The sequence below is a fragment of the Phocoena sinus genome, chromosome 12 (genome assembly GCF_008692025.1).
Source record: "Phocoena sinus isolate mPhoSin1 chromosome 12, mPhoSin1.pri, whole genome shotgun sequence".
Taxonomy (NCBI): domain Eukaryota; kingdom Metazoa; phylum Chordata; class Mammalia; order Artiodactyla; family Phocoenidae; genus Phocoena; species Phocoena sinus.
The window spans coordinates 519,813-545,598 of record NC_045774.1 but is presented as its reverse complement, the minus strand read 5'-3'; the positions used below and the strand labels follow the sequence as shown (position 1 = coordinate 545,598).

At 43.3% G+C, this 25,786-nt stretch overlaps 2 protein-coding genes across 4 annotated transcripts; one reads left to right on the top strand and one right to left on the bottom strand.

Moving 5' to 3' along the window:
* The first annotated feature begins 1,096 nt into the window (after positions 1-1,096).
* On the top strand, positions 1,097-2,336 carry C12H6orf120 (chromosome 12 C6orf120 homolog). 2 transcript variants are annotated; one of them, XM_032651061.1, is made up of 2 exons: positions 1,097-1,207; positions 1,484-2,336. In XM_032651061.1, exon 2 carries the CDS (start codon positions 1,528-1,530, stop codon positions 2,080-2,082), a length of 555 nt encoding a protein of 184 aa, XP_032506952.1. In that variant the 5' UTR covers positions 1,097-1,207; positions 1,484-1,527; the 3' UTR covers positions 2,083-2,336. The 2 variants fall into 2 exon arrangements, with proteins under 2 accessions (XP_032506952.1, XP_032506953.1); XM_032651062.1 differs by having other exon boundaries at positions 1,147-1,281.
* Positions 2,337-2,888: 552 nt separating this feature from the next.
* On the bottom strand, positions 2,889-22,166 carry PHF10 (PHD finger protein 10). 2 transcript variants are annotated; one of them, XM_032651246.1, is made up of 12 exons: positions 21,999-22,166; positions 18,954-19,060; positions 16,147-16,277; positions 15,439-15,522; positions 14,415-14,548; positions 14,175-14,324; positions 13,457-13,566; positions 11,279-11,432; positions 9,227-9,382; positions 4,621-4,729; positions 4,169-4,357; positions 2,889-3,082 (listed from the first exon to the last, which is right to left on the bottom strand). In XM_032651246.1, exons 1-12 carry the CDS (start codon positions 22,083-22,085, stop codon positions 2,997-2,999), a joined length of 1,497 nt encoding a protein of 498 aa, XP_032507137.1. In that variant the 5' UTR covers positions 22,086-22,166; the 3' UTR covers positions 2,889-2,996. The 2 variants fall into 2 exon arrangements, with proteins under 2 accessions (XP_032507137.1, XP_032507138.1); XM_032651247.1 differs by having other exon boundaries at positions 15,439-15,516.
* Positions 22,167-25,786: the final 3,620 nt, after the last annotated feature.

Sequence of the window (25,786 nt, the reverse complement as noted above, 5' to 3'; positions counted from 1 at the left end):
CAGTCCACACCACCATGACTTGCTAGGCAAGCACAAATCATTGACTACCAATAGCAGTAATGATGCTAAAGTTTTAAAGTCAATCTTTTCCAATGATTTAAAACAGCTCCAGATGTATCTCTATAACCTACACACTTCCTTGTATTCCAGTCTGATATGCTTTCTTGACAGGAAAATGTTAAACTCGGAACAGCCCCGGTTCAGCGGGTGTCACAGGTAACCAGATACTTCTTGCAGGAGGAAGTGTTGAGGTCCACTAGTGCCATCTCATCATCAACCCAAACCAGTAACTACCCACCTGGATACAATTTCTCCTAACTTCAGGCAAACCAACCCCCCCAAAATAATCAGCCTTAAGTCTGTCATGTCTCTTTTACATGCCCAAAGGTGAAAGCAAATGTAACTATTCAATGCGGCAACAGACATATTCTTTCACCCAACACATGACAATCTCCTTAGCAACATGACGAACCCACATCTTGTAAGCTGCTTAGCAGAGTTCAGGTTCTGTAGAAAGGAGCACAAGGGTCACTGCCTGTTTTTAATATTTACACTCCACCTGTTTCCACAAAAGTGATCCATTAAGTTCTAAAATGAAACACAGGAATTGGAATCAACACGAAAGTGTGATACTAAAATGCACATAATCTTTCTTGGGAGAATCTTTTCCAATGGCCAACAGGCGTCCATTAACACCATATTCCAAATTAACAAAATAAATATGAATACAACTTCAGTCTGAAGCCTCTCTTAGGAGCATTTCGAGAAGTAACACAGTTAAGAGAAAGAGAGAACAGGTAACAGGCGCCCGGACAACGGTCCCTCGGGCGCACCTGTTTCTCACCTGGGGACCCTCTGGGACCTGACGCTGAACTCGCCAAGTGGACGCGCAATCCAGGTGAGCACCCTGCGGCGTAGGGCCAGCGCCCCGCCCCCGTCGCCCTGGTTACGAGCCCCCGCAGCTCGGCGCCCTCACCACCTCGGCGCCCTCACCACCTCGCCATTCTCGCGAGAACCCGGAGTCTACGCACTACCTCATTTCCGGGCTTTGCCTCACTTCCGGGCGCCGGCCAACTACCGGCTTTCCTCACTTTCGGGCGCCGTGCCACCTCCGGACACCTTATTTCCGGGCGCGCCTCACTTCCGGCTCCTCCGGCCCGGCCGCCCGGTCCTCATGCTCCCGGCGCGGCGCCTGCGGGGAGTGGAGGTGAGTCCAGGGGCGGATACCGGACCTGCCGCCCGCGCCCACCCCGGCGGACCCTCCGCCCGACCCCGCGCCCGGTGGGTCCCCGGCCCACTCCCCTCCTCTGCCCCTCCCGCCCCGCCTTCGCGCGCGTCCTCCTCCCCGCGGGTCCCCTCCCCGGGCCGGGGGCGGGGCGGGGCGGGGGCAGCGCGGGGCGGGCCGCCGAGGTGGCCGGGACCCGCCCGCAGTCTGCGGCTCCGGACGCGCTCAGCGTGTCCTCCCGCTGTCGTGTGTCCGCAGGACAAGTCACAGATGAGGAAGGCACCGCACTAGGCGCCCCAGTCATGGCAGCTCCGTGGAAGAGCGCTCTGCTGCTGCTTCTGGCATCTCAGGCTGTCTCCTCGTTGAACGCCTCTGACGAGGAGGAAGTTCCAGAAGAGTGGATCCTTCTGCACGTTGTTCAGGGTCAGATAGGAGCTGGGAATTACAGCTATTTGAGGTTAAATCATGAGGGAAAGATAGTTCTTAAGATGCAGAGCTTGAAAGGTGATGCGGACCTGTATGTATCCGATAGCACCCTGCACCCGAGCTTTGACGACTACGAGTTACAGTCTGTCACTTGTGGCCAGGACGTGGTTTTCATACCAGCGCACTTCCAGCGCCCCGTGGGAATAGGGATTTATGGACATCCGTCTCACCACGAGAGTGAATTTGAAATGAAAGTGTATTATGATACAACGATCGAACAGCACCCCTTTGGTGAGACTGCTTATTCAGACGGTACAGATACGAGTCGGAAGCAGGCTTATGCTCCAGAAGATGCGTCTCAGGAAGAGGAATCTGTTCTTTGGACGATATTAATTAGTATTTTGAAATTGGTACTTGAAATTCTTTTCTGATTCTTTGAACATACTGTGGAGTATAATACCCTTAATCTGTGAAGCTGAGTGCAGTTCGCTGTGAACCTAGCTACTTGTACCTGGTTGGAATTCTGGTTACCTTTCCTAGATGGGGGATGGAAAAATAAAGCCATACAGTTTTGTTACCTCAGTCACCCCAGAAGTATGAAAAGCATCAAGCACGACATTTATTTTCTTTCTAAACATCAAAATTCCTGTAAAAGGAGTGTGCATAATAAAATGTTTAAACCCCATTTTGATTAGTCTGTCAGGTGACTAAACATGATTGCAGTGACTTATGAAGTTACAAAGTGTCAGCGTTGAAGAGTTAACTAAAAGCAAGTCTGAAATGTAATGATTTCTGCACACTTGCCTGAGCATGGACTAAAGTCCCATGCCTACACCCCAAGCAGGGACAGCACCTCCTGTCCAAACAGGATTTCCTGGTAGGCAGGTCCCAGTTAAAGACAGTTCTAAACCCACCTGCACCAAATCTCATCAGGTCATTTGTAATTTTATCATCTTGGGCTCCTATTAAAAGTCTTCCGTTATTAAATAACTTTGCTATGCTACCCATGGTAGACAAGAAAGGATACAGATTAGGAAAGTTACATGAAAATAATAGTAACTTTTAGGCTAACGGAGAAATAAAGTGTTTCAAATTAAGCTGCATGATATTACCACTGAATTTCTGGAAAGAGACAGGGTACTAAGATAAAGACCTTTTGGGAGATGGAACTATTCTTCTACCTGAAATTGGTTTCAAGGGTAAGAGTAGCTTATAACAAAATGAATGAACTTGCAGATTTTAAGCACACAGTTTCAGAAATCTTTTATTGGCATAAAAATGAGAATGTTGTAAATTGGCACCAAATACTTCATTTCAATGCACATTACAGTATTGGGGTCAAAAACTATCCCTCTTTGCTGTTTTTCCCCCTTCTGCCCACTTTCCTGGGTGTTGGGGGGGCTTGCTGACAACAGTCACAAATCCAGCGACCTAGGAGAAAAATTGTTAGTTAATACAGGATGAAATTTAACTTTTTAGGACTGAATTTTAAACCCAGTTAGCTCTCCTTCTTTGGCAACGGCTATTGATAATCCTCACTGGATTTCTGGTGGGACGGGCACTAACGAGTTCCTTAATTTAAGGAGAAAAATGCAAACTTCCCTTAAGGTAATCCGTGTCATCAATGCCCTGTGAGTGAAATGCACAGGGGGAGGGAAGGGGTCATGGGAGGAACTAAATAATGGTAGGGACCTTTCAACAGTTAAAATCCTTTCTGAAATTCAAACACTATCATACGCTAAAAGTTCAAGCATACAAATCCCAATATAAAACCTGTTACTGACTTTCGCTTATTTTCAGCCTGTGCTGCTCAGCGGCAGCTGTGCGCTCCTGGCATCCTCTCAAGTGCTGGTGTGCTGCACTCACACAGCCCTGTAAAGCGTGTCAAGTGTCTGACGGCACTGTGATGAGCCCTACAACGTACTTGATCTCAATCACTAAACAAGTCTGAATAAGTAAGTTGCTTGCATCTCAACAAGTCCCAGGAAACCTAGGCACGTATTTTATAAAGTATGAGACGGTGTCACCCATGCAAAGAAGTTCTAAAGTTACACAACTATGCGTGTGATGTTTTAGTCCGATTACTGTGATTTACTCTCTGTTCATTCTGGTTATCTGGAATTGTTATGCTGCCTCAACTTACAAAAATCTGGTTTAATTTGTATAAAGGCGCAGCTTCTGTTACGTTTCTAGATGACTTACAAAATCAAGGCTTTGAAACAAATGGATGCTACTCCTGTAGCTATTTCAGTAGAACACTGCCTCAATCTATATACACTGAGCTCTACTTCCAAAACTTAGAGGCAGTCTGATGTCTCACTTGTCCTTTAGTCAGCTTGTCTAAGGATGAAAAACAGGTGGACATGATCACAGCTTTGGTCACTTCTTGTGAATAAAAGGATCTCCAGGCCCGTCAGGTGATTATGGTGTTCATGCAGCCTCAAAAAAAAAAAAAAAAAAAAATGCTGGAAGAGTCCCTTCACTCAGAGATAACATTCCTTTTTTTTTAATCTTTACCTGATGGAATAGCACCAAGGCCCACACAAAAAGTATGATAACCTCTGTCACACACATCACAGAACATCATTTCTTCTTCATGGTGGGGTTGTCCACATATAATGCAAGTCTTACACTCCATACACTGCCATGGGTAGGTCTTAATCATAGAAACAAGCTCCATGGTCATATCCAGGCAAGAAGGATGGCCTAAACCAAAACCAGTATTAGTTGTATTTCACACAAGAATTTGTAACTTAATATGGCATAATAAAATGCTAGTTTGCTTGGACGTCTCAAGAATGGCTACAATGTTTAACTGCCAAAGAGGAACGAAAACACAAAGTCGAAAAAAATACATGGACTTTATATATTTGATGATTCTTTGGTTCAAGTCTAGCTGACAACTAAGAATCCTAGTTTTCGAAGCAACAAATAGGGTGGTTAAAATGTGAAGACATGTCAATACTTACCACTGTTATCACACTGGGAGCAGTGTATAAGTGATTCAGCCTTCCCTTTCTTGTTGGACTCCTTACCCTTCAGACAAATTCCACATAGAGCATTTGGAATGACCTTTGGCTGGAAGGGTAGAAGAGGGCTATAAATTCATGCCAGAAGAACTTACTATGGGTTCAAAAGGAATTATCACTGTATTGCCTTATCTTTACTCTGGTTAACTTGCTAACGAGGACCTTTTTGAAGGACATAACCTGACATGAATCTGCCTTCAACATACAACAGCCTACCGACTAAAGCCTTAGATTTCATTTTTAAATTTTGTCAATGGCATGATCTCATGTTAGGATTAGATACAGCATTCTACACTCCCTACATGCCCAGTAAGATCCGTATAATGAACTGGAAGGGAAGACTAATGCATGTCAAACTGCACTATTAACTGAAAGAGAAAAGTCCAAGTACTGAGTGACCACTACACGGAAGTTTTAGGCTTGTTCCCAAAGGGAAGACTCCATTGTAAGCAGCTTATATGCTCATCTTGTTTAAAAAACCTGATATTCTCCAAAGTTGCAAAACTAGATCTATAAAATCTAAGTTACAAAATCAATGTTTTAACATTTTTAATTGCAAGATGTCTCAGCATACAATCGTGCGCAAAAAAGGTTTGTGTGATTATTCCCTTTGCATATCTAATACATTAATAAAAGAGCCTATATTTAAGAGGAAAAGCATTCACTATGACATACAAAACATGAAAAAGTAGTTCTCAGACAGGCAGAATATGAAATTATCACTTAAAAGTATGCAGACACCCTATGTTTTAAGTACCATTCATTTTTCAGATTAAAAACAGGCACTATCCAATGAAGGCATCTGGGCTTTAAGAAAACACGTGGCAACACATGGAAAAGAACAAAGAAGAAGGTTCACTACACCTGAAATCGGGAGGGGAAAGGGGACATTGGAAGATCACAGCCTCGACCGTAGTAACACGATATTCACTGGCTCCACATGAACATGGGGCAGTGGTAGGAAAGGAGAGCAAGCCGGGGCCAGGTAGGAAATGGGGGCCGGGGGCATGTTCACTCACTCACTCACTCATTCATTCATTCATTTATATAAAAACTGGGAGAAAAGGCATTTTAAATAGAAATATTGTATTTCTGTTTAATACAACCCAGCCAAATGCATCTTATGTTTCCCTTTCCTAAGCTACTGAACAAAAGAGGAGCCTAAACAAAATTCCAACTTTGCATACTGTATTATTCCAGCTTTGAAATGTCTCACTGCCACCTTCAAAACCTGCACAGCCTAATTTGTTCTGAATTCTTTAGGTTTTTTAAATTTTTTTTAATTATCTTTCTCTACAAAAGATGACAGAGGCATTCAAAAATAATTTTTGGCTTATTTATTTTAAAAAAGTCAACCTTATACATAAATATTATAAAAACAATAACTCTAAACAATCACAAATGTCTCTACAAAATAATAAATATCATGGAAGTTAAAACATACATATAAAACTTTACTGTTGACTATTCTCCATCTCCTGTGTATCTTTATACCCTGCTCCCCAAGAGAAGGATAGTGTCACATGCTCAAACCTCTTAAGTCTTGCAGTGTAGTTACCCTCTGTTGTCACTGCTACATTCTAAGCATAAAAGGTTCTCATTCCTAAATAAAAAATAGCTAGGAAGTGCACTTCTATGATCCAAATTCTGGTTCAGTTATGATCAAATCTGTAACCGCCATAATATACAGCAGAAAGCTACCTATCAATCCACCAAAAAAAGAAATATCTTTTGGTTACGGTACCTGCACTAAATGTAAAAGATACACTTATTTAATACTTGTAGTTCAAGTTAGATACTGGCATACTAAGTACTTTAATATTTTTCAGTAAAGTCAAGGAAGTAACCACACAGTATTGAAATCTAAATCAAGAACTCCTCATAGGAGATCCTTTACAAAAAATCCAAAAGAATAAAACACAAAGCTAGTCATTCACATTCTAGAGCAGTTCAAGTTCTACAATCATTAAAATATACATTGAACACCTATGATAAAAGGGATACCAAGAAAATTCTAGGTTTACTTCTAAGCTTAAAATCATAATGTTTTGTTAAACCACTTAAAATTTTTCTTACCCAATAGTCTTCGTCTTGATGAAAAGAGGGAGAGACGGGTGGAGAGGGAGGGAGAGGGAGAGAGACAGAGAGAGAGAGAGAGCTTTGCAGCATTTTCTATGATGATATGCCACAGCTCAATATAAGAAAACACTTTGTTCACTCAAGCACTCCTGAGCTCTCTCAGAAGCCACACTGCTCACGTGGAGGACTGTACACGTCGGGTACCAATCGCTGACTGGGAAGCTCGTCTCTCGGGCTTTGCAGTGGTGTGGAGGAAGGAAACAGTGTATGGAACTCTCTGAAGGTTAATAAACGGAACCCTCCATACATGTCTGATGGAGACAGTCCTACTTCGTAACAGCACAACATCAAAATTTCACTACTGACAAGAAAAAATAATCTCCCTAAGAGTTCTCAGCATCTCAAATAAAAGGTTCACAATACACTTATTTTCCTGCTTGAAAAACAACCAAAGATAGTGAGACTTCCATGTTAGCATTAATATAGTATAGATTTTAATTATATACTTTTAACATAGGCCTGAATCCTAATAATTATGCTGCGATTTCAGGTTAATGTAACCTAACAATACTGTCCTACAAAATTAAGGGCAAGCACTAGTGAATCTTATTAAGCAAGACATCAAATACATTATAATTTTTCTTAACTCCCATATTTTAAAACATGTTTATATATATGACCTTCAGCTTAAAGTACCCTAATTTTTAGGCACATCTTGGCTTATTAATACTTTTCATAGAGAGGGTAACTTTTAATAAACATGTTCACATTAATGTATTGTCTAGATACTGGTTGTTCCAAACTTGGAAATAACTGAAACACTTTCAGGTACTAAAAATGTTCACAGATTATAAAATGCATTCTGCGTATCAGACTCCCGTGAGTACTACCAATTTAGGTCAATCAGTTCATTTCTTCTACCTTAAATCAATGATAGCATTGAATAGTTCTTCACTTTCAGCCTCTAAACGTCTGTTTCAGTATTTTTTCTTTTTTAACCCATGATTAATCCAGGCTTACTTTCTGAAAGGTCTATGTAACACTGACAGTGTGCTTTGAGCTGCAGCTCCCATTCCAAGCTCTTCCAGGACCAGAAGCACACTGTTAGCAAACACAGCAGGCCAACTTTCCAAAACTTAATCTCTGGAGGTCATTTGCTTTCAATTATTAAGCATTAATTTAAATCTTTAGTTTAAAACAATTAGATAATCTATGTATGTAAAACAAGGACAAAAATCACATGGCTGCAGCCTAGTGCAGCCGTCCTTGCTGAATGAAGCTGGGCTGAAAAAATATATACTTGAAAGCTGATGACGTAAAGGCATTTTCTAATTAAATACGGAATATGCTAATTTGTGAAGTTGCTTTTTTACTTCAGGAAAAGAAAGGCAATGGACTGTTAGCAGGGCTCTGCTTAGGCTAGGGACACTGGCCAGCGCCCACTTGAACCCGTGCTTCTGGATTATACACCACAACCCTGACCTGACATACACAAGTGTTCAGCAACTCCGCTCAGCAAAACTTTCTGATCAACTTACTCTAAAATGCTCCTTCAAAATCCCTTCATAAGCACGTAACAAGCATACTGATACATAGCAGACTGAAAAGTGTATATTTCACTGTTACCACTCAAAACATAAAACTTGCAGCTAATTCTTCTCCTTTTATGATACTCTTAAATCCCCATATATGAATAAGGCTACTCATCGCTCACCCGACCCTCTGAAGGGGAAGGGGCAGACGGAAGGAGGAACCGATAAAAATAACCCTATTGCTGACAGCATGCTACCTGACTCTGAGAATAACCGGATCAAAAGTTAACAAGTTAACATCTAAGCCAAACCACCTGCTAGATAATGCGTAAATACTCGTCACAGAACTGCACAGGCTACCTGCCAAGGTTAGGCTGAAAGCCACCACAATGTAGACCACTTTTACTGTTTTCCACCAGAGGGTTAGCTCAACGTGGCCAGTGAGTGGACCCAAGAGTTCCTAGACTGAACCCAGATGGCTCTTAGTGAAAGGCACTGCAGAAATGCAGCCTGGCCTAAGGGGCTCCCTCCCCACTGCATGGCTCAGCGGGCCCAGCTTTACCAGTACCAGGGCGCTTTCAGCATCAGACCATGATGCTTTTTAGTCTGAGGAAACAAGTATAAAGTTCTGCCTATTAGATCACTCCTTAAAAACCCATACTTGCCTGGTTATTATTTAAAAGAACAAAAAAAGATTCTCTTATCAATTGTACATATACAGAAAACAGAAGCTAAACCATAGCCAAAGTGATAGAAAAGCCACCAGGAAAATAAAGCAAAAAGGAAGGGAGGCTGACAGAGGGCACACACCACAGAAGAACAGCTAGTGAAGTGCAGCAGGCAGGAGCTCCACAACTTTGAAATTCAGAGTTAAAATATTTCAGGGAGAGAGGCTGGTCAGGAAGGAAGCTGAGTCAGGGGCTTTTTTCTTCTACCTTGTACCCAGGAACTGACTTGGACAGTACAGAACGTTTGGAAGCATCTTTTCGTGGAGGAGCAGCCTTGTCCCTGGACCTCTGTCTTCCCTGCAGAGGCTCCTCCTGGCCTTCAGGAAGGCCTTCCCCCTCAGACACGTTGCCAGAGGAGCTGTCCTGCAAGCCAAAGGCACAAACAGAGGTTCCTTGGAACTCATGCAGATTCGAAAACTACAGAATATATCCAAGAAAAGTTTTAAAGTTCCATTAATTCAAAAATAAAAAGAATTCTAATCTAAGAAAACATCTTCCAGTGTGAGACTGAAAGAAGTCATGGTAAGAATCATTTATCCATCTTACATTATAGCTAGTTCCATTTATATCAGCAAGTACCTTAATCGACTTTGTTTTCTGACCTAAGTCAACAGTAACAGAATTATCTACTTCAGCTATTATTACACGACACAGCTTCAACACCATTTTACCATGTCACAAGGGAGCATATTTGTTTCACACAAAAATATTCTTTAAAAAAGAAACTACTTTAACCAAGTGTGGGTATTTTTACTGAGTAATAAAGGTTGTTAAAGAAGTTCTTCAAGCCCACACCTGTAACTTCCTAATGTTAAACTAGGCAGAGGGCCAATATCGTCAAGTATTTACAACAGTATCAGACATATTGTACATGTTCAAAGTTTAGGAGTTCAATAATCACTTAATTCTCCATTTTTTAATTTAAAATTTTCTAATTAGAATAAAAATGTTACATTCATATAAATTATGAAAATTATAAAAGAAAAGACCAAGTTATCCATAACCACCCTGGTAAATATCCTGAGACAACGCCTGGGAACATGATGTATCTCTTTTCTAGTTACGTGTTTGTACAGATACCCAGGTTCACACACTAACACACACACATCCTACCTACATGTGTGCCCTCATTTTTTAAAACACAAACATGAAGCTGAATTACACTGTATGTGTGTGTGCATCTGTGTTTTAATATTTTTAAGTGTTATGTGCACTTCATCACATCATTAAATATTCTTTGAACTGCATTTCTACCATGTAAATGTAATATGTAACCCACTGTGGACATGATATTTCTAATTTCTGCTATAGAAAATAACACTCCAATGGACATTTCTTCATTGGATTTTAAATTTTGTTACCATCTGATCAGGTTCTTCGGATAAATTCTATTAGTGTATTTGCCGAGTCAAATTCCATGGAAGTTAAAAATCTTGGTACAGACTGTGAAAACACTTTCCCAGAAAGCTGTATTAACCAACACTCCCACTAGCAGTGTAGGAGAGTGTCAACTTCATCACACCCTCGTCACAACACAGCACCCCTGTACCAACGTGACGGAAGAAAAGCAGTGTCGTCACTTTAGTATCTGAAGAGCATCTTTCTTTAATGCGATATGTATCAGTAAATATGTTTTAGAAGCTGTTAGTGACAAAGTGTAGTGCCCATTAATGCTAACACAACCCCACGTTCAGGTCGGCTAGAAAGATATAAAACGGCCAGCTGCTTAATATGCCATGCTAAATAAAAATCAAACCCCTGACTACTGTCTTCTTTGTTCTCCTTCAGTTCCACAGAGCACATCAACTTCCCGACTGTCCTGCAATTGCATTTTGCTACAAAAAAAAAGTCATGCAGGAAAACCTAACTAACAGCACATGTTGGTAACCTTAACATTATCCCAGAAGAGGCCGAAGACTATTAATTAAGCAACAGAAACACAAGTTAATGTGCTCCCCCTAACCCAAGACGGTTAAGCATAAGATTGTAAACCAATGTCTAGTACCCTGCCTAACCTGCTCATGAAAACCACAAAGGGGCAACTTTAAGGATAAAACTTACCAAAGGCCACACACAGATAGTCCGTATCAACACACACAATCAATAACTTTTCCTGATGGAAGCTTTTGGAACTTATATGCAACTGTCCTTTTTCAAAAAGAGGGTAGTGATACAAGTTCAATTTAACACTCCAGGAAAGCTATCAGCAAAACTTCAAAGGAAAAGGAGACACCTCCTACTGAAGATAAACGTTCTCACCGAAGTGCCTTTATTTTTCCGTTTCTCATCACCTCGACCATCTTCGGCATCATCTGAGTCACCATCGCTATCGAGAGCAGGGAGCTCAGGATCCAGGGGGGGCTCATAAAGCGCTGTGTTTAATGGCAAATACCGCAGTTCATCTGGCGAGTACCTATAGTTCAGAGAGAGGATTTTCAGTTTTCCTTTTTTTTTTTTTTGGCTGTGCCGCACGGCTTGCGGGATCTTAGTTCCCCAACCAGGGAGAGAACTGGTTCCATCCCGTGCCCATGCCCGTGCCCCCTGCAGTGGGAGCTCGGAGTCTTAACCACTGGACTGCCAGGGAAGTCCCCAGTTTTCCTTTATTGTTAAATATATATGGACTAATTTTGAACTACGATAATAGCCTTAATATTAACCACAAATACTTTTGAAAAATGATTAGAGGCAATAAATACTTTTTTCATTTTGGTACTCAAATAGGGACAAGGAATAAAAAAAAAGTCTAAACATTTTTTCACCAGTCTAATATAAAATGTATATTTGATTCTTGTTATCAAAAGATTATGTCTCTCTCCTTTACCCTCAACACCCTCCCCCCGCAAAAAATGTCAGCAGACAAGGACGAAACTGTGGCAATACAGAATCCTGCCTGAGCACCTCCACCCTCCCACTTTCCTGAGTCCTCACTGCCTGTGCACTGCTGCTGCTTCACCCGTAAAGCAGGTATGGTAACAAGTCCACCTCACAGAGTGAACGTGAGCATCAAATAAATTAACACAGGTAAGTCACAGCGGTGCACAGTACAAGATACTATTTAAGAAACAAAATTTCCAGCAACAAATTATTTTAAACCAATTTGTGAAGCATGTATTCTAACAAATGTAATCATCTCTTTCATCTGAAACTAGGGATCAGCAACCCCTTCCCCAGGTCAGTCAGCACACGGCCTGCAGATGACGTCCGAGCCATCCCCACAGGATCGCACCAGGCGGCTATGATCTCGGAACCTCAGTAGGGAGAGGACACTGGATCAGCATCCCGCTGACCTAAGACGTCACACCAAAAAGCACAGGGGTTGGGACACAGGCCTATCACTCAATAATGTGCTTTGCCCAAAGTGAGAAAATGAAAATTTGCTGACCCATGATTTAAGTTTGACTTTCAAATAGTGTGATTGTATAGTCTATTTGTTTTTAATTTTTTTTATTTATTTATTTATTTATTTTGGCTGTGTCGGGTCTTTGTTGCTGCGCATGGGCTATCTCTAGTTGTGGCGAACGGGGACTACTCTTCGTTGAGGTGCGCGGGTTTCTCATTGCTGTGGCTTCTCTTGTCGTGGAGCATGGGCTCTAGGCACATGGGCTTCAGTAGTTGTAGCACGCGGTCTCAGTAGTTGTGGTTCTTGGGCTCTAGAGTGCAGGCTTAGTAGTTGTGGCACATGGGCTTAGCTGCTCCACGGCATGTGGGATCTCCCCGGACCAGGGCTCGAACCCATGTCCCCTGCATTGGCAGGCGGATTCTTAAGCACTGCACCACCATGGAAGCACGTATAGTCTATTTTAAATACTACTGTCTAAAGAATATTCTCTATCCTAGAAAGCATAAGGTTTTTTATGAAGTAAAAGCTGAGATTTTGACACAAGTGATGCTGTGGGCCCTGTTTTCAGTTATATCCAGGTTGGAAAGGAGAGACAAGCAGCGTTCTTGCTACAGGAACAGAAGCAGTGGCAGGCCAGGGTAGCAGAAGCTCCCAGGTGGCCATGCCTCCCCACAGCCACTCTGTGCCTTCCTTCACACCCTCTACATCTGTGAAAATGCAGACGCCCAGGCAGAAGGTCTGGGGGCGTGCTTGAGAGTCTGCATTTCCAATAAGCTTCCACATGACACCAGCGATGCTGGGCCATGGACCATACTTTAAGGATGGAGGTCTGGAGAACCCCTGGCACCTGTCCACAGAAACACAAACAGGTGGGCAGTGAGATGGCACCTCAGGCTTTGTCAGCAGATGTTCAAGTTCTGTAGAGAGCATTCTTCACCACAGAACCATAGAAGATACAAAAGACTGACACAAATCTTATACATCTTATGGTGATGCTTATAGAGCTAAAAACTTCTAGAAGACAAACACAAGGCTTTGAAGTCCCTCACCAACACTGATGTTAATGGTAAAAAAAAAAAAAAAAAACCACTAAGTACCTTTTGTAATATTCCTGGAACTGTCCAGGGATGAGGGCCACTGGGTAAGAACTGACCTTGGTTCTCTCTGTCGGCAACACTTTGTACTTCCCTTGAGGCACCTGGATAACCTGGTTTAACACAAAGAGAAAGACACACCGGACTCCATGCGAAGAATCAAGGCTTTAGGAAAACAGCTCCCTCTTGCTCTCTACCGTGTTTCTCCCCGCAAAAGCTAAAAATATAAGAGACGTTAGGAGCTATGACCTAAGGGGGTTGGTATTCCTAGTTCTAGTGAGTTCGTCTGGCTGTTTACCGTGGCCGTCATTTCTGAGGAAAGGCAGTGTGTCTGCTCACCACTTAAGGGCTACTTATGAAACCTCTGGAGCTCAACGTCCTCATCTATGAAACGGAAATTGTAAGTTTTAACCTCATGTGGTAGGGGTGAGAAGTACGTGAACGACTATGGAAGTCTCTTATACCTACCCCTGGGACACACAAGGATGCTATGCAGCTACTAGACTCCTTCAGTAGCATGCCAACCAAAAAGCAAGAGACATATCACACACACGCAGAGAAGTGAAGCAAACAGTATCAGGCACATTAAAAACGACAGCTTCGGTTCTGGGGAAGAAAAGGACATACTGCTGGTACGAAACACTACGGTAAAGGTGTTCAGTAGCCTACGGTAACAAGCAATTAGCGAGGCTCAGGGATGAATAAATGTAAGAGATCCTACATGCGTCTGTAAGTCAAAATAAGCTCTTCTTTCTTCCATACGTTCCCGGTTTAAGTTGCTGTTAAATTCAGCTGCTTTTTTGGCAGCTTTCTTAATGTACTCAGGCACTTTGCTGGCTTCAACTTTCTGAGTATTCTGTTGTTGCATTTGCTGAAATAAAAATATTACAGTTGGAAGTCACATCTAACTTTATAAAACGTCATTCCCCCAAACCAACATGGTGGTTACCTAGATACTTACAGAATATTCTTTATAGTGATCTGTAATTCGTTGGCGCTCTTTTTCTTGAAGAATGACAGAATATTCAGCATGCTTGGCTGGATATTCTTTTATCATTAAATCAATTACTTCATCACTGCGCAATGCTGTTAAGCCTATTTCAGACCAAAGAAAAGGTAAAGAAGCTTTTTCAAGGCTAAGTGAACATACCACTTTGCAAAATTTGCTTTTCCTTCAAACTACTCTACATTTAAGAAGTTTTCCAATAGTCAAAGCAAAATAGTTTAATACATTCAAAAATAGTAAAAAATAATACTCATAATACAAAGTCAAACAATTAAAAAGAAATAGATTACCAAAGCTGCAAAGGCAAATAAATCAATTTTTCAACCAAAACTTTTTTAAGATTCTACATACTATATATAAACACATATCCCTTTACTAGAAACAACTGCTAAATAATGACACACACTAACCACTGGCAATCAACATGGGACACTAGATGAGAAACGGACTTTTTCAGTATATACTTCAGTTCTTAGTCTTCAAATTTGATAGACCAGAAATATTACAGAGTCAATTCAAATTTCACCAAAAGCATCAGCACCCACACATAAATCACAAAGGCAACTTCTGGAACTCATGGCATCAGATTATACCAACTGCTGAGATGAACTCCCATGGTTTTATATTAAAAAGTTGCCTTAATATATTTATGAAGGGAAAATTACAAATAAAGCAGGGAGATAACTATACATAACTAAAAATTGAGCAAAATTTGCCTTTTAAGAGACGAGGACCAATACTTTTAAAAAGTACTGTACAAATTTTGCACACAAAACATACACACACTTTGACACTTCTGTTAAAGTTATTAGAAAATGATATTGTTATAAAACATCATTCTCTTCTGTATTTTAACAATAATCAAAAATGAAGTTAACAGTTTAGCATTTAAATAATTCAATCTATTTATTAATTCTGTAAAATATTTTGGGAAAGAGAATAAATACTCATCCGGTATCGCCTCATTAATGTTCATTACCTAGAGTGCACTGTGTTTCTGTAATGACATTCAGCTCTCTCAGGTACAGTTTCTCCTTATGAGACAAATCTCGTCGCTCTAAATCTCCAAAAAAAAAAAAAAAGAATAAAAGACTATCAAAAATAGTCTTTTGCACTTGTAAAACTTTTAAAAGCTTAAAAACCTTTAAAAAATGTTTAAAGTTAAAATCTTCATGGATTTAAAAAAGTATTCCCTGTTACATATTCCAAATATTATTATTAAAAGACTACACAAAAAAGCTTACAACTTAAAAAAATGAAAGGTAAAATAAAACTGAAAACAGAGTAATCCAAAGCCAGAAGGTAAGACAAATAGCTGTACTAAACTAGCTGGTGAAACACAGCCTCTCCAAGTTCAGATACAGCTGATGCAGCTACCTCGATCCCTAAGGCCAAGAAGCAGCAGTCAAGTAACAGAGCCCTTAGTTCATTCATGGGGCTACAAAAGGATTTCTCCCTCAAGTTTTTCCAGGAAATTCATCTTCCTCATTTTGCTTGTATATCAGTTTACAAGACATAAGAGAGATGCTGAACGAATGAAAGCTGCAAATAAAAATCAGTCAGCAGAAGAATATAAAACGTTATAAACAATCCGTACTCAAGTATTCAGCACTTGACAACCTATCAACAAGAATTACTATTAGTTAAAAGCTAGATGTAATCTGTTATATAAACTAAGACTTAATACCTGGATATTTCCGTTTAAAGGAGGTCACACCCAAATATTCACTGACTTGCTCCTGAAGCATATAGTATTCTCCTGTTTCATCAGGCGGCCATTTGTACTCTATCAAATTTTCTGCTGGATAGTAGCTAAAGCTAAGCACAGAAATATGTATTATGCCTTAAATGTAGCTTTTATAACACTTTAATCATTTTTGTTTTAAAGGATATTCATTTTTAAACATTTTTGAGAATATATTTTAAGGATTTGGAAAAACTATTTTAATTATTTTAATTCTCAGTCTTCTATGATTTTGTAATACAAAGAAGTTCTTATGATTTCATGTGCATCAATGAAATTACAAAAGAGGGAGAGATAAAAGAAACAACCATCTGGAATACCAAAGCAAAAAATTACACTGGAGGACTTCCCTGGTGGCACAGTGGATAAGAATCCGCCTGCCAATGCTGGGGACACAGGTTCGACCCCTGGCCTGGAAAGATCTCTTCCCACATGCCGTGGAACAACTAAGCCCATGAGCCACAACTACTGAACCTGCGCTCTAGAGCCCATGAGCCATAACTACTGAGCCCACATGCTGCAACTACTGAAGCCCGCATGCCTAGAGCCCATGCTCTGCAACAAGAGAAGCCACCACAATGAGAAGCCCGTGCACCGCAACAAAGAGTAGTCCCCACTCACTGCAACTAGAGAAAGCCCACGCACAGCAGCAAAGACCCAACGCAGCCAAAAATAAATGAATGTTTTTTTAAAAAATGTACACTGGACATAACATTTTCCACATATCACAAAGAACAAAGTCTCACAACTGTCAGGAACAAAGGCAACGTTTTTTAGCTTTTGCAAATCGGGGTAGTGATACCAGTTCTGAATTCTTTCTCATGGGCTTAGCACCCACAGCCACTATTTCATGCACCCAAAGGATAAAGTAATCAACTTCTGTTTCCCATCTTCTGTTCAGTGAGTCACAAACAGCAGAGAAAGCAGAACTCTAAAAACCCATTTCTCAATAAACTGAACTATAAAGTACATACACTCCACATACCCAGTGCACTACAGATCAATCCCCAATCCTGAATAGTAAAGACTACAGATGTCTGGACCCGGACCAATTCAACCTCTAAATTTCATCAGGGATAATACAGGCAGAATATAACACCATTTTATGCATCCATCCAATTAAAAGTAACAGGCAAAAGAACAGTTTTCTCAAAAGTGGTGCTAGGGGGCTTCCCTGGTGGCGCAGTGGTTGGGAGTCCGCCTGCCGATGCAGGGGACACGGGTTCGTGCCCCGGTCCGGGAGGATCCCACATGCCGCGGAGCGGCTGGGCCCGTGAGCCATGGCCGCTGGGCCTGCGCGTCCGGAGCCTGTGCTCTGCAACGGGAGAGGCCACAACAGTGAGAGGCCCGCGTACCGCAAAAAAAAAAAAAAAAAGTGGTGCTAGGAATTTGGACAACCAAATGCAAAAGTATGAAATTGAACCTTTACCTCATATCACACAGAAAAATTAATTAAAAATGGATGGACGACCTAAATGTAAGAACTAAAACTAGAAAACTTGAAGAAAACATAGGGGTAAATCTTCATGATCTCAGATTTAGCAATGGATTCTAGATATGAATCAGCAGTGGATTCATAGCATGTGCAACACAAGAAAGAGTAAATAATTTGGACTTGAGCAAAATTAAAGATTCTGTGTATCAAGACACTATCAACAGAGTGAAAAGTCAACCCACAGAATGGGAGAAAATATCTGCGAATCATATGTCTGATAAGAATGTCTAAACAACAACAACAACAAAAAATTTAAAAATGGGCAGAAAACTTGGACAGACATTTCTCCAAAGATATACAAATGGCCAATAAGCACATGAAAAGACGCTCAATTTGACTGGTCATTATGGAAATTCAAATCAAAATCACATCAAGATTCCACTTCACACCTTTTAGAATGGCTGTTATCAAAAAAAAAAAAAGGAAATACAACAAGCTGGTAAGGATGTGAAGAAGTCAGAAACTTTGTGCATTGCTGGCGGGAATATAAAATGGTGCAGCCACTGTGGAAAACAGTTTGGCAGCTCCTCAAAAAGTTAGACATAGAATTGCCACGTGACCCACCTGTTCCACTCCTAGGTATATACCCAAAGAAGTCTGAACAAATATATTTATACACCAATGTTCAAGGCAGCATTATCCACACCAGCCAAAATGTGGAAACAACCCAGTGTCCATCAACAGATAAAGAGAGAAACATAACACAGAGAATAATTATAGCAATGGAGTATAATTCAGCCTTAAAGAGGAAGGAAATTTTAGCACAAGCTACAACATGAATGAACTTTGAAGAAATTATGCTAAGCAAATTAAGCCAGACACAAAAAGGCAAACACTGTATCATTCTATTTACATGAGGTACCTAGAATAGGCAAATTCGTAATGGCAGAAAGTAGAATGGTGGCCGCCAGGGGCTGGGGATACGCGAAATGGGAATTTTATTATGTAAAAGTTTTGGAAATGGATGGTGGTGATGGTTACACAACACTGTGAATGTAATTTATGCCACTGAATTATGCTCTTAAAAATAGTTAAAATGGTGAATTTAAGTGTATTTTAACCACATGAAACATTGAGTTTAAATTGCACTAAGTAGCAAAAAGCAACTTGGCTCTCACGTTGTAAAACACAATAAAAACATTCTACAATCTTTAATGATTGCCTTTGCCAGCGCTGGGGGATAGGGAGCAGGGAGCTAATGCAGAGAAAAGACACGTACCACAAAAAACATTAGTAAGCAATAAAATGACAGTACCCAAGATCCTGACTGGAAGTGTCACAGCTCCTAGAGCTATCTCCTGAGCCCATTCGCCTCCTTTTGGATGGTTGGGTCCCATCATTTGAATTATCTTCATTATCATCCTAAACATTTAAAAGATTCAAGAGATAACAAGACCAATAAATAAGGAAAGATTAATTATGTATCCTCCCAGACTTGCTAGAAGGCTCAACTTAAAGGCTTTCTAAGGACTATACAAATGTTAACTTCCTACTATAATTAATGAGGGACAAGAATCTGGAATGGGCAAGACCTGGGAAAAACTAATCTTCAATACAAATCAAAGTAAGAAAATTTTCAATAAACTTGTAAGTCTAAATCTACTTTTGCTTTCTTACCAAGAGGTTAAACTGCCTCCTGCTTTAGAGAAACACATAAAATTGCTGCAATACTCTGAAATTAAAGCAAATCCTCCTACCCTAGCTAGGATAAAAATGTACGGATCACGTAGTGTTGAACTCAACTTATAGCTGGTTTATTGGACTATTCTAACTGGCTACTTTAGGTACTTATATCCCTGTGAAAAGGGAACACAAAAGGACTAAAAACAGATGATCAATCCTGTTAATTTATTTCTTACATTGCAAATATTTAGCAAAAAATATACCCTAATAAGAGTCATCAACCTATATAACACCACACAATACCTCCCAAAAAGGAGAGGCTTAAAAAAAATTTTAAGCGACATCTTCCACTACGTGACAATATGAAGGGCTGTTAAGTTAGACCGTTTCATTAAGGCAATGAATGATGTTATCAAGTGTCAGGAAATTAATTTAATCGCATATTAGTTAAGACTTTAAAAAACAAATTAAAAAACAAAATCAAGGTAATGTAGCTTCCTAAGACAGTACAATTTTGTTAAATACCACGGTTCTAAGAATACAGAGGTAGTAAGTATGTTGGTCAAGCATGCCAAAGCTGGACTGCCTGGAATCTTACTGGGCACTGCCCTTCACGGGCTGAGTGGTTATCCTCTGTGATCAGCTCCTTATCTGTAAAACTGGGACCCTAATACTGCTTCCAATACTTGGCTAATGTAGGGATTAAATGAGTTAATACATGGGAAGCCCTTAGAGCAAGGCCTAGCAAACAATTAAGTGCCCAGTAAAAGTTAGTTAATATGATTATGATGCTATGATTATAAAGTATTAAAAGGCTCCACCTGGGCTTCCCTGGTAGCGCAGTGGTTGAGAGTCTGCCTGCCGATGCAGGGGATGCGGGTTCGTGCCCCGGTCCGGGAGGATCCCACATGCCGCAGAGCGGCTGGGCCCATGAGCCATGGCTGCTGAGCCTGCGCGTCCGGAGCCTGTGCTCCGCGACGGGAGAGGCCGCAACAGTGAGAGGCCCGCGTACCGAAAAAAAAAAAAAAAAAAAATCTCCACCTGTTAGGAATTTACTCAGATTCTTTACCAAATAGCAAACAACGGGGAATATTCTCCTCTTCAGTTCTTACAAAATAAGCATTCAATTGAAGAGCTCTGTATACTCCTATAAAGAAAAGCAACCAGGTAGGAGATGGAGAACAGTCTAAATCCATTCTCCAAAAACTTACACATAACAGTAATTCTCCCAAGTGAAACATTTCATATTCAATAAGCATTTGAGTATCATTTATATTTTACTTGCTTCTGAGCACTTTAAGGGTTTTAATATCCATTGAAGCACATTTCCCTTGGCTTAAAAATTTAGACACTCAAAAAGGGACAAAAAGTTAAAAATGCGAAGTCCTCAGAAAAGCTGAAACCACAATTTCACAAGTAGTGTTTGAATTCACTATTATAAATTCTAGGTAAATGTGCTATAACATAAGGTGAACATCGGAGAGGTCAAACAGCAATATATACCTCCTAATATTATGATGGAATACAATTAAGTTGAAAGAACTTCGCTTGCAACCTCGATATTGACCCAGAAGTCCTAAGCTTTAAGGCTGCCGAAATCTCCGATATCAGCTATCTGCATTTCAGAGTCACAGGCGGCTCCCACCTTGGGATTAAACCCGTTTCTGGGGGTCCCACACTTGCTTCAGACACGCTCCTGCAGCTGGGCCTGTACTCGGGGGGGGGGGGGGGGGCCGCCGCACGCAGGCCAGGCCTCAGGTTCTGCGAGCACAGCTGCGCGGAGACCCACCGCCTGGCCGCTGTCACCGGTCGGGGCACCTGAGGACCCTCGTGCACAGAGGACCGCACAGGAGGGGCTCCTGGCATGGGCAGCCTCGCCAGGGGACCGAAGAATCGTCCCTATGCCAACGCTGACCCCGGATCAGCGAAGACAAGGGTCCTCGGGGTTCCGGTTCCCATCACGTTGCAATTCCAACTTTTCACTTACAACTGAAATACTGGGGTTGTACAACTCATCGCTCCATTGCAACCTTCTGTCACAAACTAGTAAACTAACTTTGAAAACAAAATGTTTTAATGCACGACATCCTACCGCTCATGTCGATTCCTCTCCACTCCTCTCGGACTTTAAAACACTAAGTCCGTTTTACTTCCTTAAAACAGTGCAAACTACAAAACTTGAAAACAAAAAAGTCGGCCTGAAAATAACAGTACGGTTATTTGTTCTCAAACCAAGTTCATTAACTGGCTGGCTTGTTTTTCCACTTGAACACATTTCTGTTTTTTAGGAAGAGCTCAAATATTTCAAAAAGATACTCCTCAAATGAAGAAGCTTTTAAAAACATACAGTATCCCAGACTAACGTGAAGAAAACTCTCTCCGTTTCTGAAGAAAGTTTTATTTCTACGCGGAGCAGAAAGTCCCCCGGGGGACGTGCTCAGAAGCTCCTTCGGCGCAGAAACCGCCAAAAAGACTTCGGAACGAGGCCGACTCGCCCCCGGACCCGCGCGGGGCTCCGCGACTGTGCCAGGGCTCGGTGGGCCGGACGGGCCAGCCCGACGCCGGGTCCCCGCCGCCCCCTCACGGCCTCCTTACGGCCGCCACCCCCGCCCCCGGGGCCGCCCCCAGGTCCCCGGCCCCGGGCCCGAGGCGCCGCCGCCGGTCCGCCGCTCCTCACCTTCGGGGACTGCGCTCCAGGGGTGGCCGGGTCGCTGTCGCACGGCCGCGGGGACAGCTCAGCCCCGGGGCCGCCCGCCGCCGCCATCAGCCCGAGCGCCCCGCGCCGCCGCCTCCGCCGCCGCCGCCGCCTCGTCCCGGCCGCCGCCGCCGCCGCCGCCGCCGCCGCCGCCGCAGCGCGGGCCGCCCGCCGCCCGGGCCCCGCCCCCTCCGCCCGCCCGCCGCCCGGGGGCCGGCCCCTGCCTCCACGCGCCCCGCGGCCCGCCAGCGCCGCCGCCACCGCCATGGCCGCCGCCAGCGCGCCGCCCGCCGCCGCCGCCGCCGAGGACGCCGCCCGCCGAGCCCGCCGCCGTGCGCGCCCGCTGGGCCCTCTGCTCCCTCGGCCGCCGCCGCCGCCGCCCGCCGCGCCCGCTGCCGCCGCCGCCGCCGCCCCCCGGCCGCTGCCCTCGGCACCGCACGGCCCTAGCCCGCCGCTACCCCGCCTACCGGCCGCCGCAGCCCGGCGCGCTCCGCGGCCCCACCTCCCGCCGCTCCCCTCAGCCCCCAGCCCCGCCCCGGCCCGCCGCCCTGGGCGCGCTCGCCGCCGCCCCCTGCCCGCCGCCCCCGGCCCAGCCCCTCACACGTCAGCCCTCTCCTCCCACCTCGCCCCGCCCGGGGCTCCCCGCCCCTCCCCCTCCTCCTCCATCTCGAGGGTCCCTCCCCGCCCCTCCCTCCCAGGTGTCCGCGCCCCTGTCCCCACCCCCTCCCTCCCGGGGCTCCCCTCCCCTCCCCTCCCCTCCCCCTCCTCCTCCTCCTTCCTGAGGGTCCCCGCCCCCTTCTTCTCCCTACAGGGGTCCCTCTCCCGCCTCTGCCCTCCCCTCCCTCCCGGGGTCCTCGCCGCCCCGCCCCCTCCTCCTCCTCCTCCTCCTCCTCCTCCTCCTCCTTCCGGAGTCTTCACCACCCCCATCGTCTCCCTCCTGGGGGTCCTCTCCCTTCCGGGCGTCCCCTCCCTCCCGGGGGTCCCTCCCCAACCCCCCTTCCCGGGTGTTCCCGGGAACCGGTGTTCCCGGTTCCCAGTCGCTGCCCGTCGTCCGCCTTTGTTCTCTGCTCGCGACCTCGAGCTGTCTGGGGCTCCTGAACCACCTGCCATGGAATGTGTACTTTCCAAAGACATCCTCAGCTTGCTTTCATTTGAAAAGTTTATCCACATTCACCTCAGTGCGTGCGGAAATCATAAAACTTACAAGTTCACGTTCGACTTCGTTGGGATGTAGCTGCTGCAGCAGCTCCCACCCAAGACGGGAGAGCGAGCGTGCGGAGAGGGAGGACAGCGCTTCCGCAGCGGAACATTTGGGGAGTATACTGACCTCCGCTGGATTCTGCCTCGCTTTTTCTGGCTGCATAGCCTTAGCCGATCATTTATTGAATCTTCAGGGTTGTTGTAAAGTGCGTACAATGGTAGACCCATAAAAGTCACCAAGAAAGAGACCTATTTTATTTGAACTGAATTTATTATTAATCCGAGTTCTTAGGCTTCACCTGGTCACTTTTGGACTTCACCAAAAATTAAAAGAAGAAAACAAAGTAACTGAACCTTAAAAGAACACGAGAGACAGCTGTGTTAAGATGACAATGGTATATGACCCAGCAATCCCACTACTGGGCATATACCCTGAGAAAACCATAATTCAAAAAGAGTCATGTACCACAATGTTCATTGCAGCTCTATTTACAATAGCCAGGAGATGGAAACAACCTAAGTGTCCATCATCGGATGAATGGATAAAGAAGGTGTGCCACATATATACAATGGAATATTACTCAGCCATAAAAAGAAACGAAATTGAGCTATTTGTAATGAGGTGGATGGACCTAGAGTCTGTCATACAGAGTGAAGTAAGTCAGAAAGAGAAAGACAAATACCGTATGCTAACACATATATATGGAATTTAAGGAAAAAAATGTAATGAAGAACCTAGGAGTAAGACAGGAATAAAGACACAGACCTACTAGAGAATGGACTTGAGGATATGGGGAGGGGGAAGGGTAAGCTGTGACAAAGTGAGAGAGTGGCATGGACATATATTCACTACCAAACGTAAAATAGAAAGCTAGTGGGAAGCAGCCGCATAGCACAGGGAGATCAGCTCGGTGCTTTGTGACCACCTAGAGGGGTGGGATAGGGAGGGGGGAGGGAGGGAGACGCAAGAGGGAAGAGATATGGGAACATATGTATATGTATAACTGATTCACTTTCTTATAAAGCAGAAACTAACACACCATTGTAAAGCAATTATACTCCAATAAAGATGTTAAAAAAAAAAAATGACAGTGGTGCCAGAAATGTGTTAAAGTTGACCTCTCAGCAGACACTTTGTATCTGAGAGTGTAGATGACTTGTTTTATGGCAACAGAGAAGATTCTTGGATTTAGAATGCAAGATGGCTTCCCTTTCCTTCATTATTTTCGCTTACACTCAGCAGACAAGTTTGGAAAGATAAGACAAAGGGATTGTTTCTAGCCCATCACGTTGACACAAAGGACCTCCTTTGACTCTCCCAGCCCACCCTTTCCTGGCTTCTCCACTTGCCTCAGATCAGAGATGGCATCACCAACAACTCAAAACTCACAAGCTGCTGCTAATCTAGACTTTGCTTTATCTCACAACCTCAGTCAGAGCAGCTCCCCATTTCCCTGTCAAAAGCCCACTGAAGAAAATGGCCTAATTGTCTGAATGAGCCAAGAAGAACCAACATCTTTCCCCCAAATTCCCTCAACTGATCCAGACCCTCAGTTAGATTCTCTGGATAGAGTTTAATGTTAAATATATATTTGTATATTCAGTTACTTGGTTCTACTCATGTCCCTTGAGTATTCTGTCTTTAGATCAAATACAAAGTTAAAACTCTTCATTCCAAGTCAATAATCACTGATTCAGCCTTTCAACATGAAAGGTAAAGCATAATATTAAGGTGGCACTGTGCGATTACAATCCCTGCACATAGGCAGTTTCAACACTGAAAGAATATGATACAAATATACAGTTGTACTTAAAGGCAGTTTAGGTGTGTTGACTGAAAAAAAATGCACAACCTAGAAGTTGAGAGTTACGTTTTATTCGGTGGACATTCTGAGGACTTCAAGCCCAGGAGACAGGATTCTCAGATCACTCCGAGGGACAGCTGGGAAGAGGCAATGGGGGAGCCAGGATATACAGGTGTTTTTGCAACAAAGACCTGGTAGTCGGAACATCAAAAGATTACTGTTATTTAAAGAAAACCAGATATCTCAAGTTAAGGAATTTAGTACTTTTCTATGTATGGGAAGATGCAAGAGTTTGAGCTCACTGAAAGCATTCCTTTGATGTGCACCTCAGCTACTGGGGGCCAGTATCCTGTGTTTTCTCATCCTGAGTTTCTTCAGGTGCACTGCCCGGGTGGACGGGTACTTCAGCACATGACTGCGGGATGGTGGGGCATCCTGCCGCCATCCTGAGTTCCCCCAGGGCCGACTGTCAGGTGGCCATAACGTGATGGCTTGATGGCTGCAACATCCTTTGTTTACTGATACGGCAGGTGACATTTTTCGTTCACAGGTGGGAGAAAATTTACTTGCAACCAGGAAAATTAACATTTTAAGGTTGACATAGAATTTGAAAAGTATCTCAAGAGACTGGTAGGACAACTTCCTGTAAATGTGCAATTAGAAGTGGAAATATGGGTTCAAGCCTGAAAAAGACTGAGAGGTGGGAAAATAAGAGGCATATTCAAGTGCAAAGGTCATTCCCATTGTGGCTTGAGAATAGGGTAA

What these genes read in the sequence shown, in the direction of transcription:
- PHF10 (XM_032651246.1), bottom strand. Translation starts at nt 22,085, where the DNA reads ATGGCGGCGGCGGGCGGCCCCGGGGCTGAGCTGTCCCCGCGGCCGTGC. An exon ending in CTTTAAACGGAAATATCCAG is followed by an intron (nt 15,523 to 16,146) that starts GTATTAAGTCTT and finishes TTTTTTTTGGAG; the next exon opens with ATTTAGAGCGACGAGATTTG. An exon ending in GGAAAAATAAAGGCACTTCG is followed by an intron (nt 9,383 to 11,278) that starts GTGAGAACGTTT and finishes TTTGGCTTGCAG; the next exon opens with GACAGCTCCTCTGGCAACGT.
- C12H6orf120 (XM_032651061.1), top strand. Translation starts at nt 1,528, where the DNA reads ATGGCAGCTCCGTGGAAGAGCGCTCTGCTGCTGCTTCTGGCATCTCAG.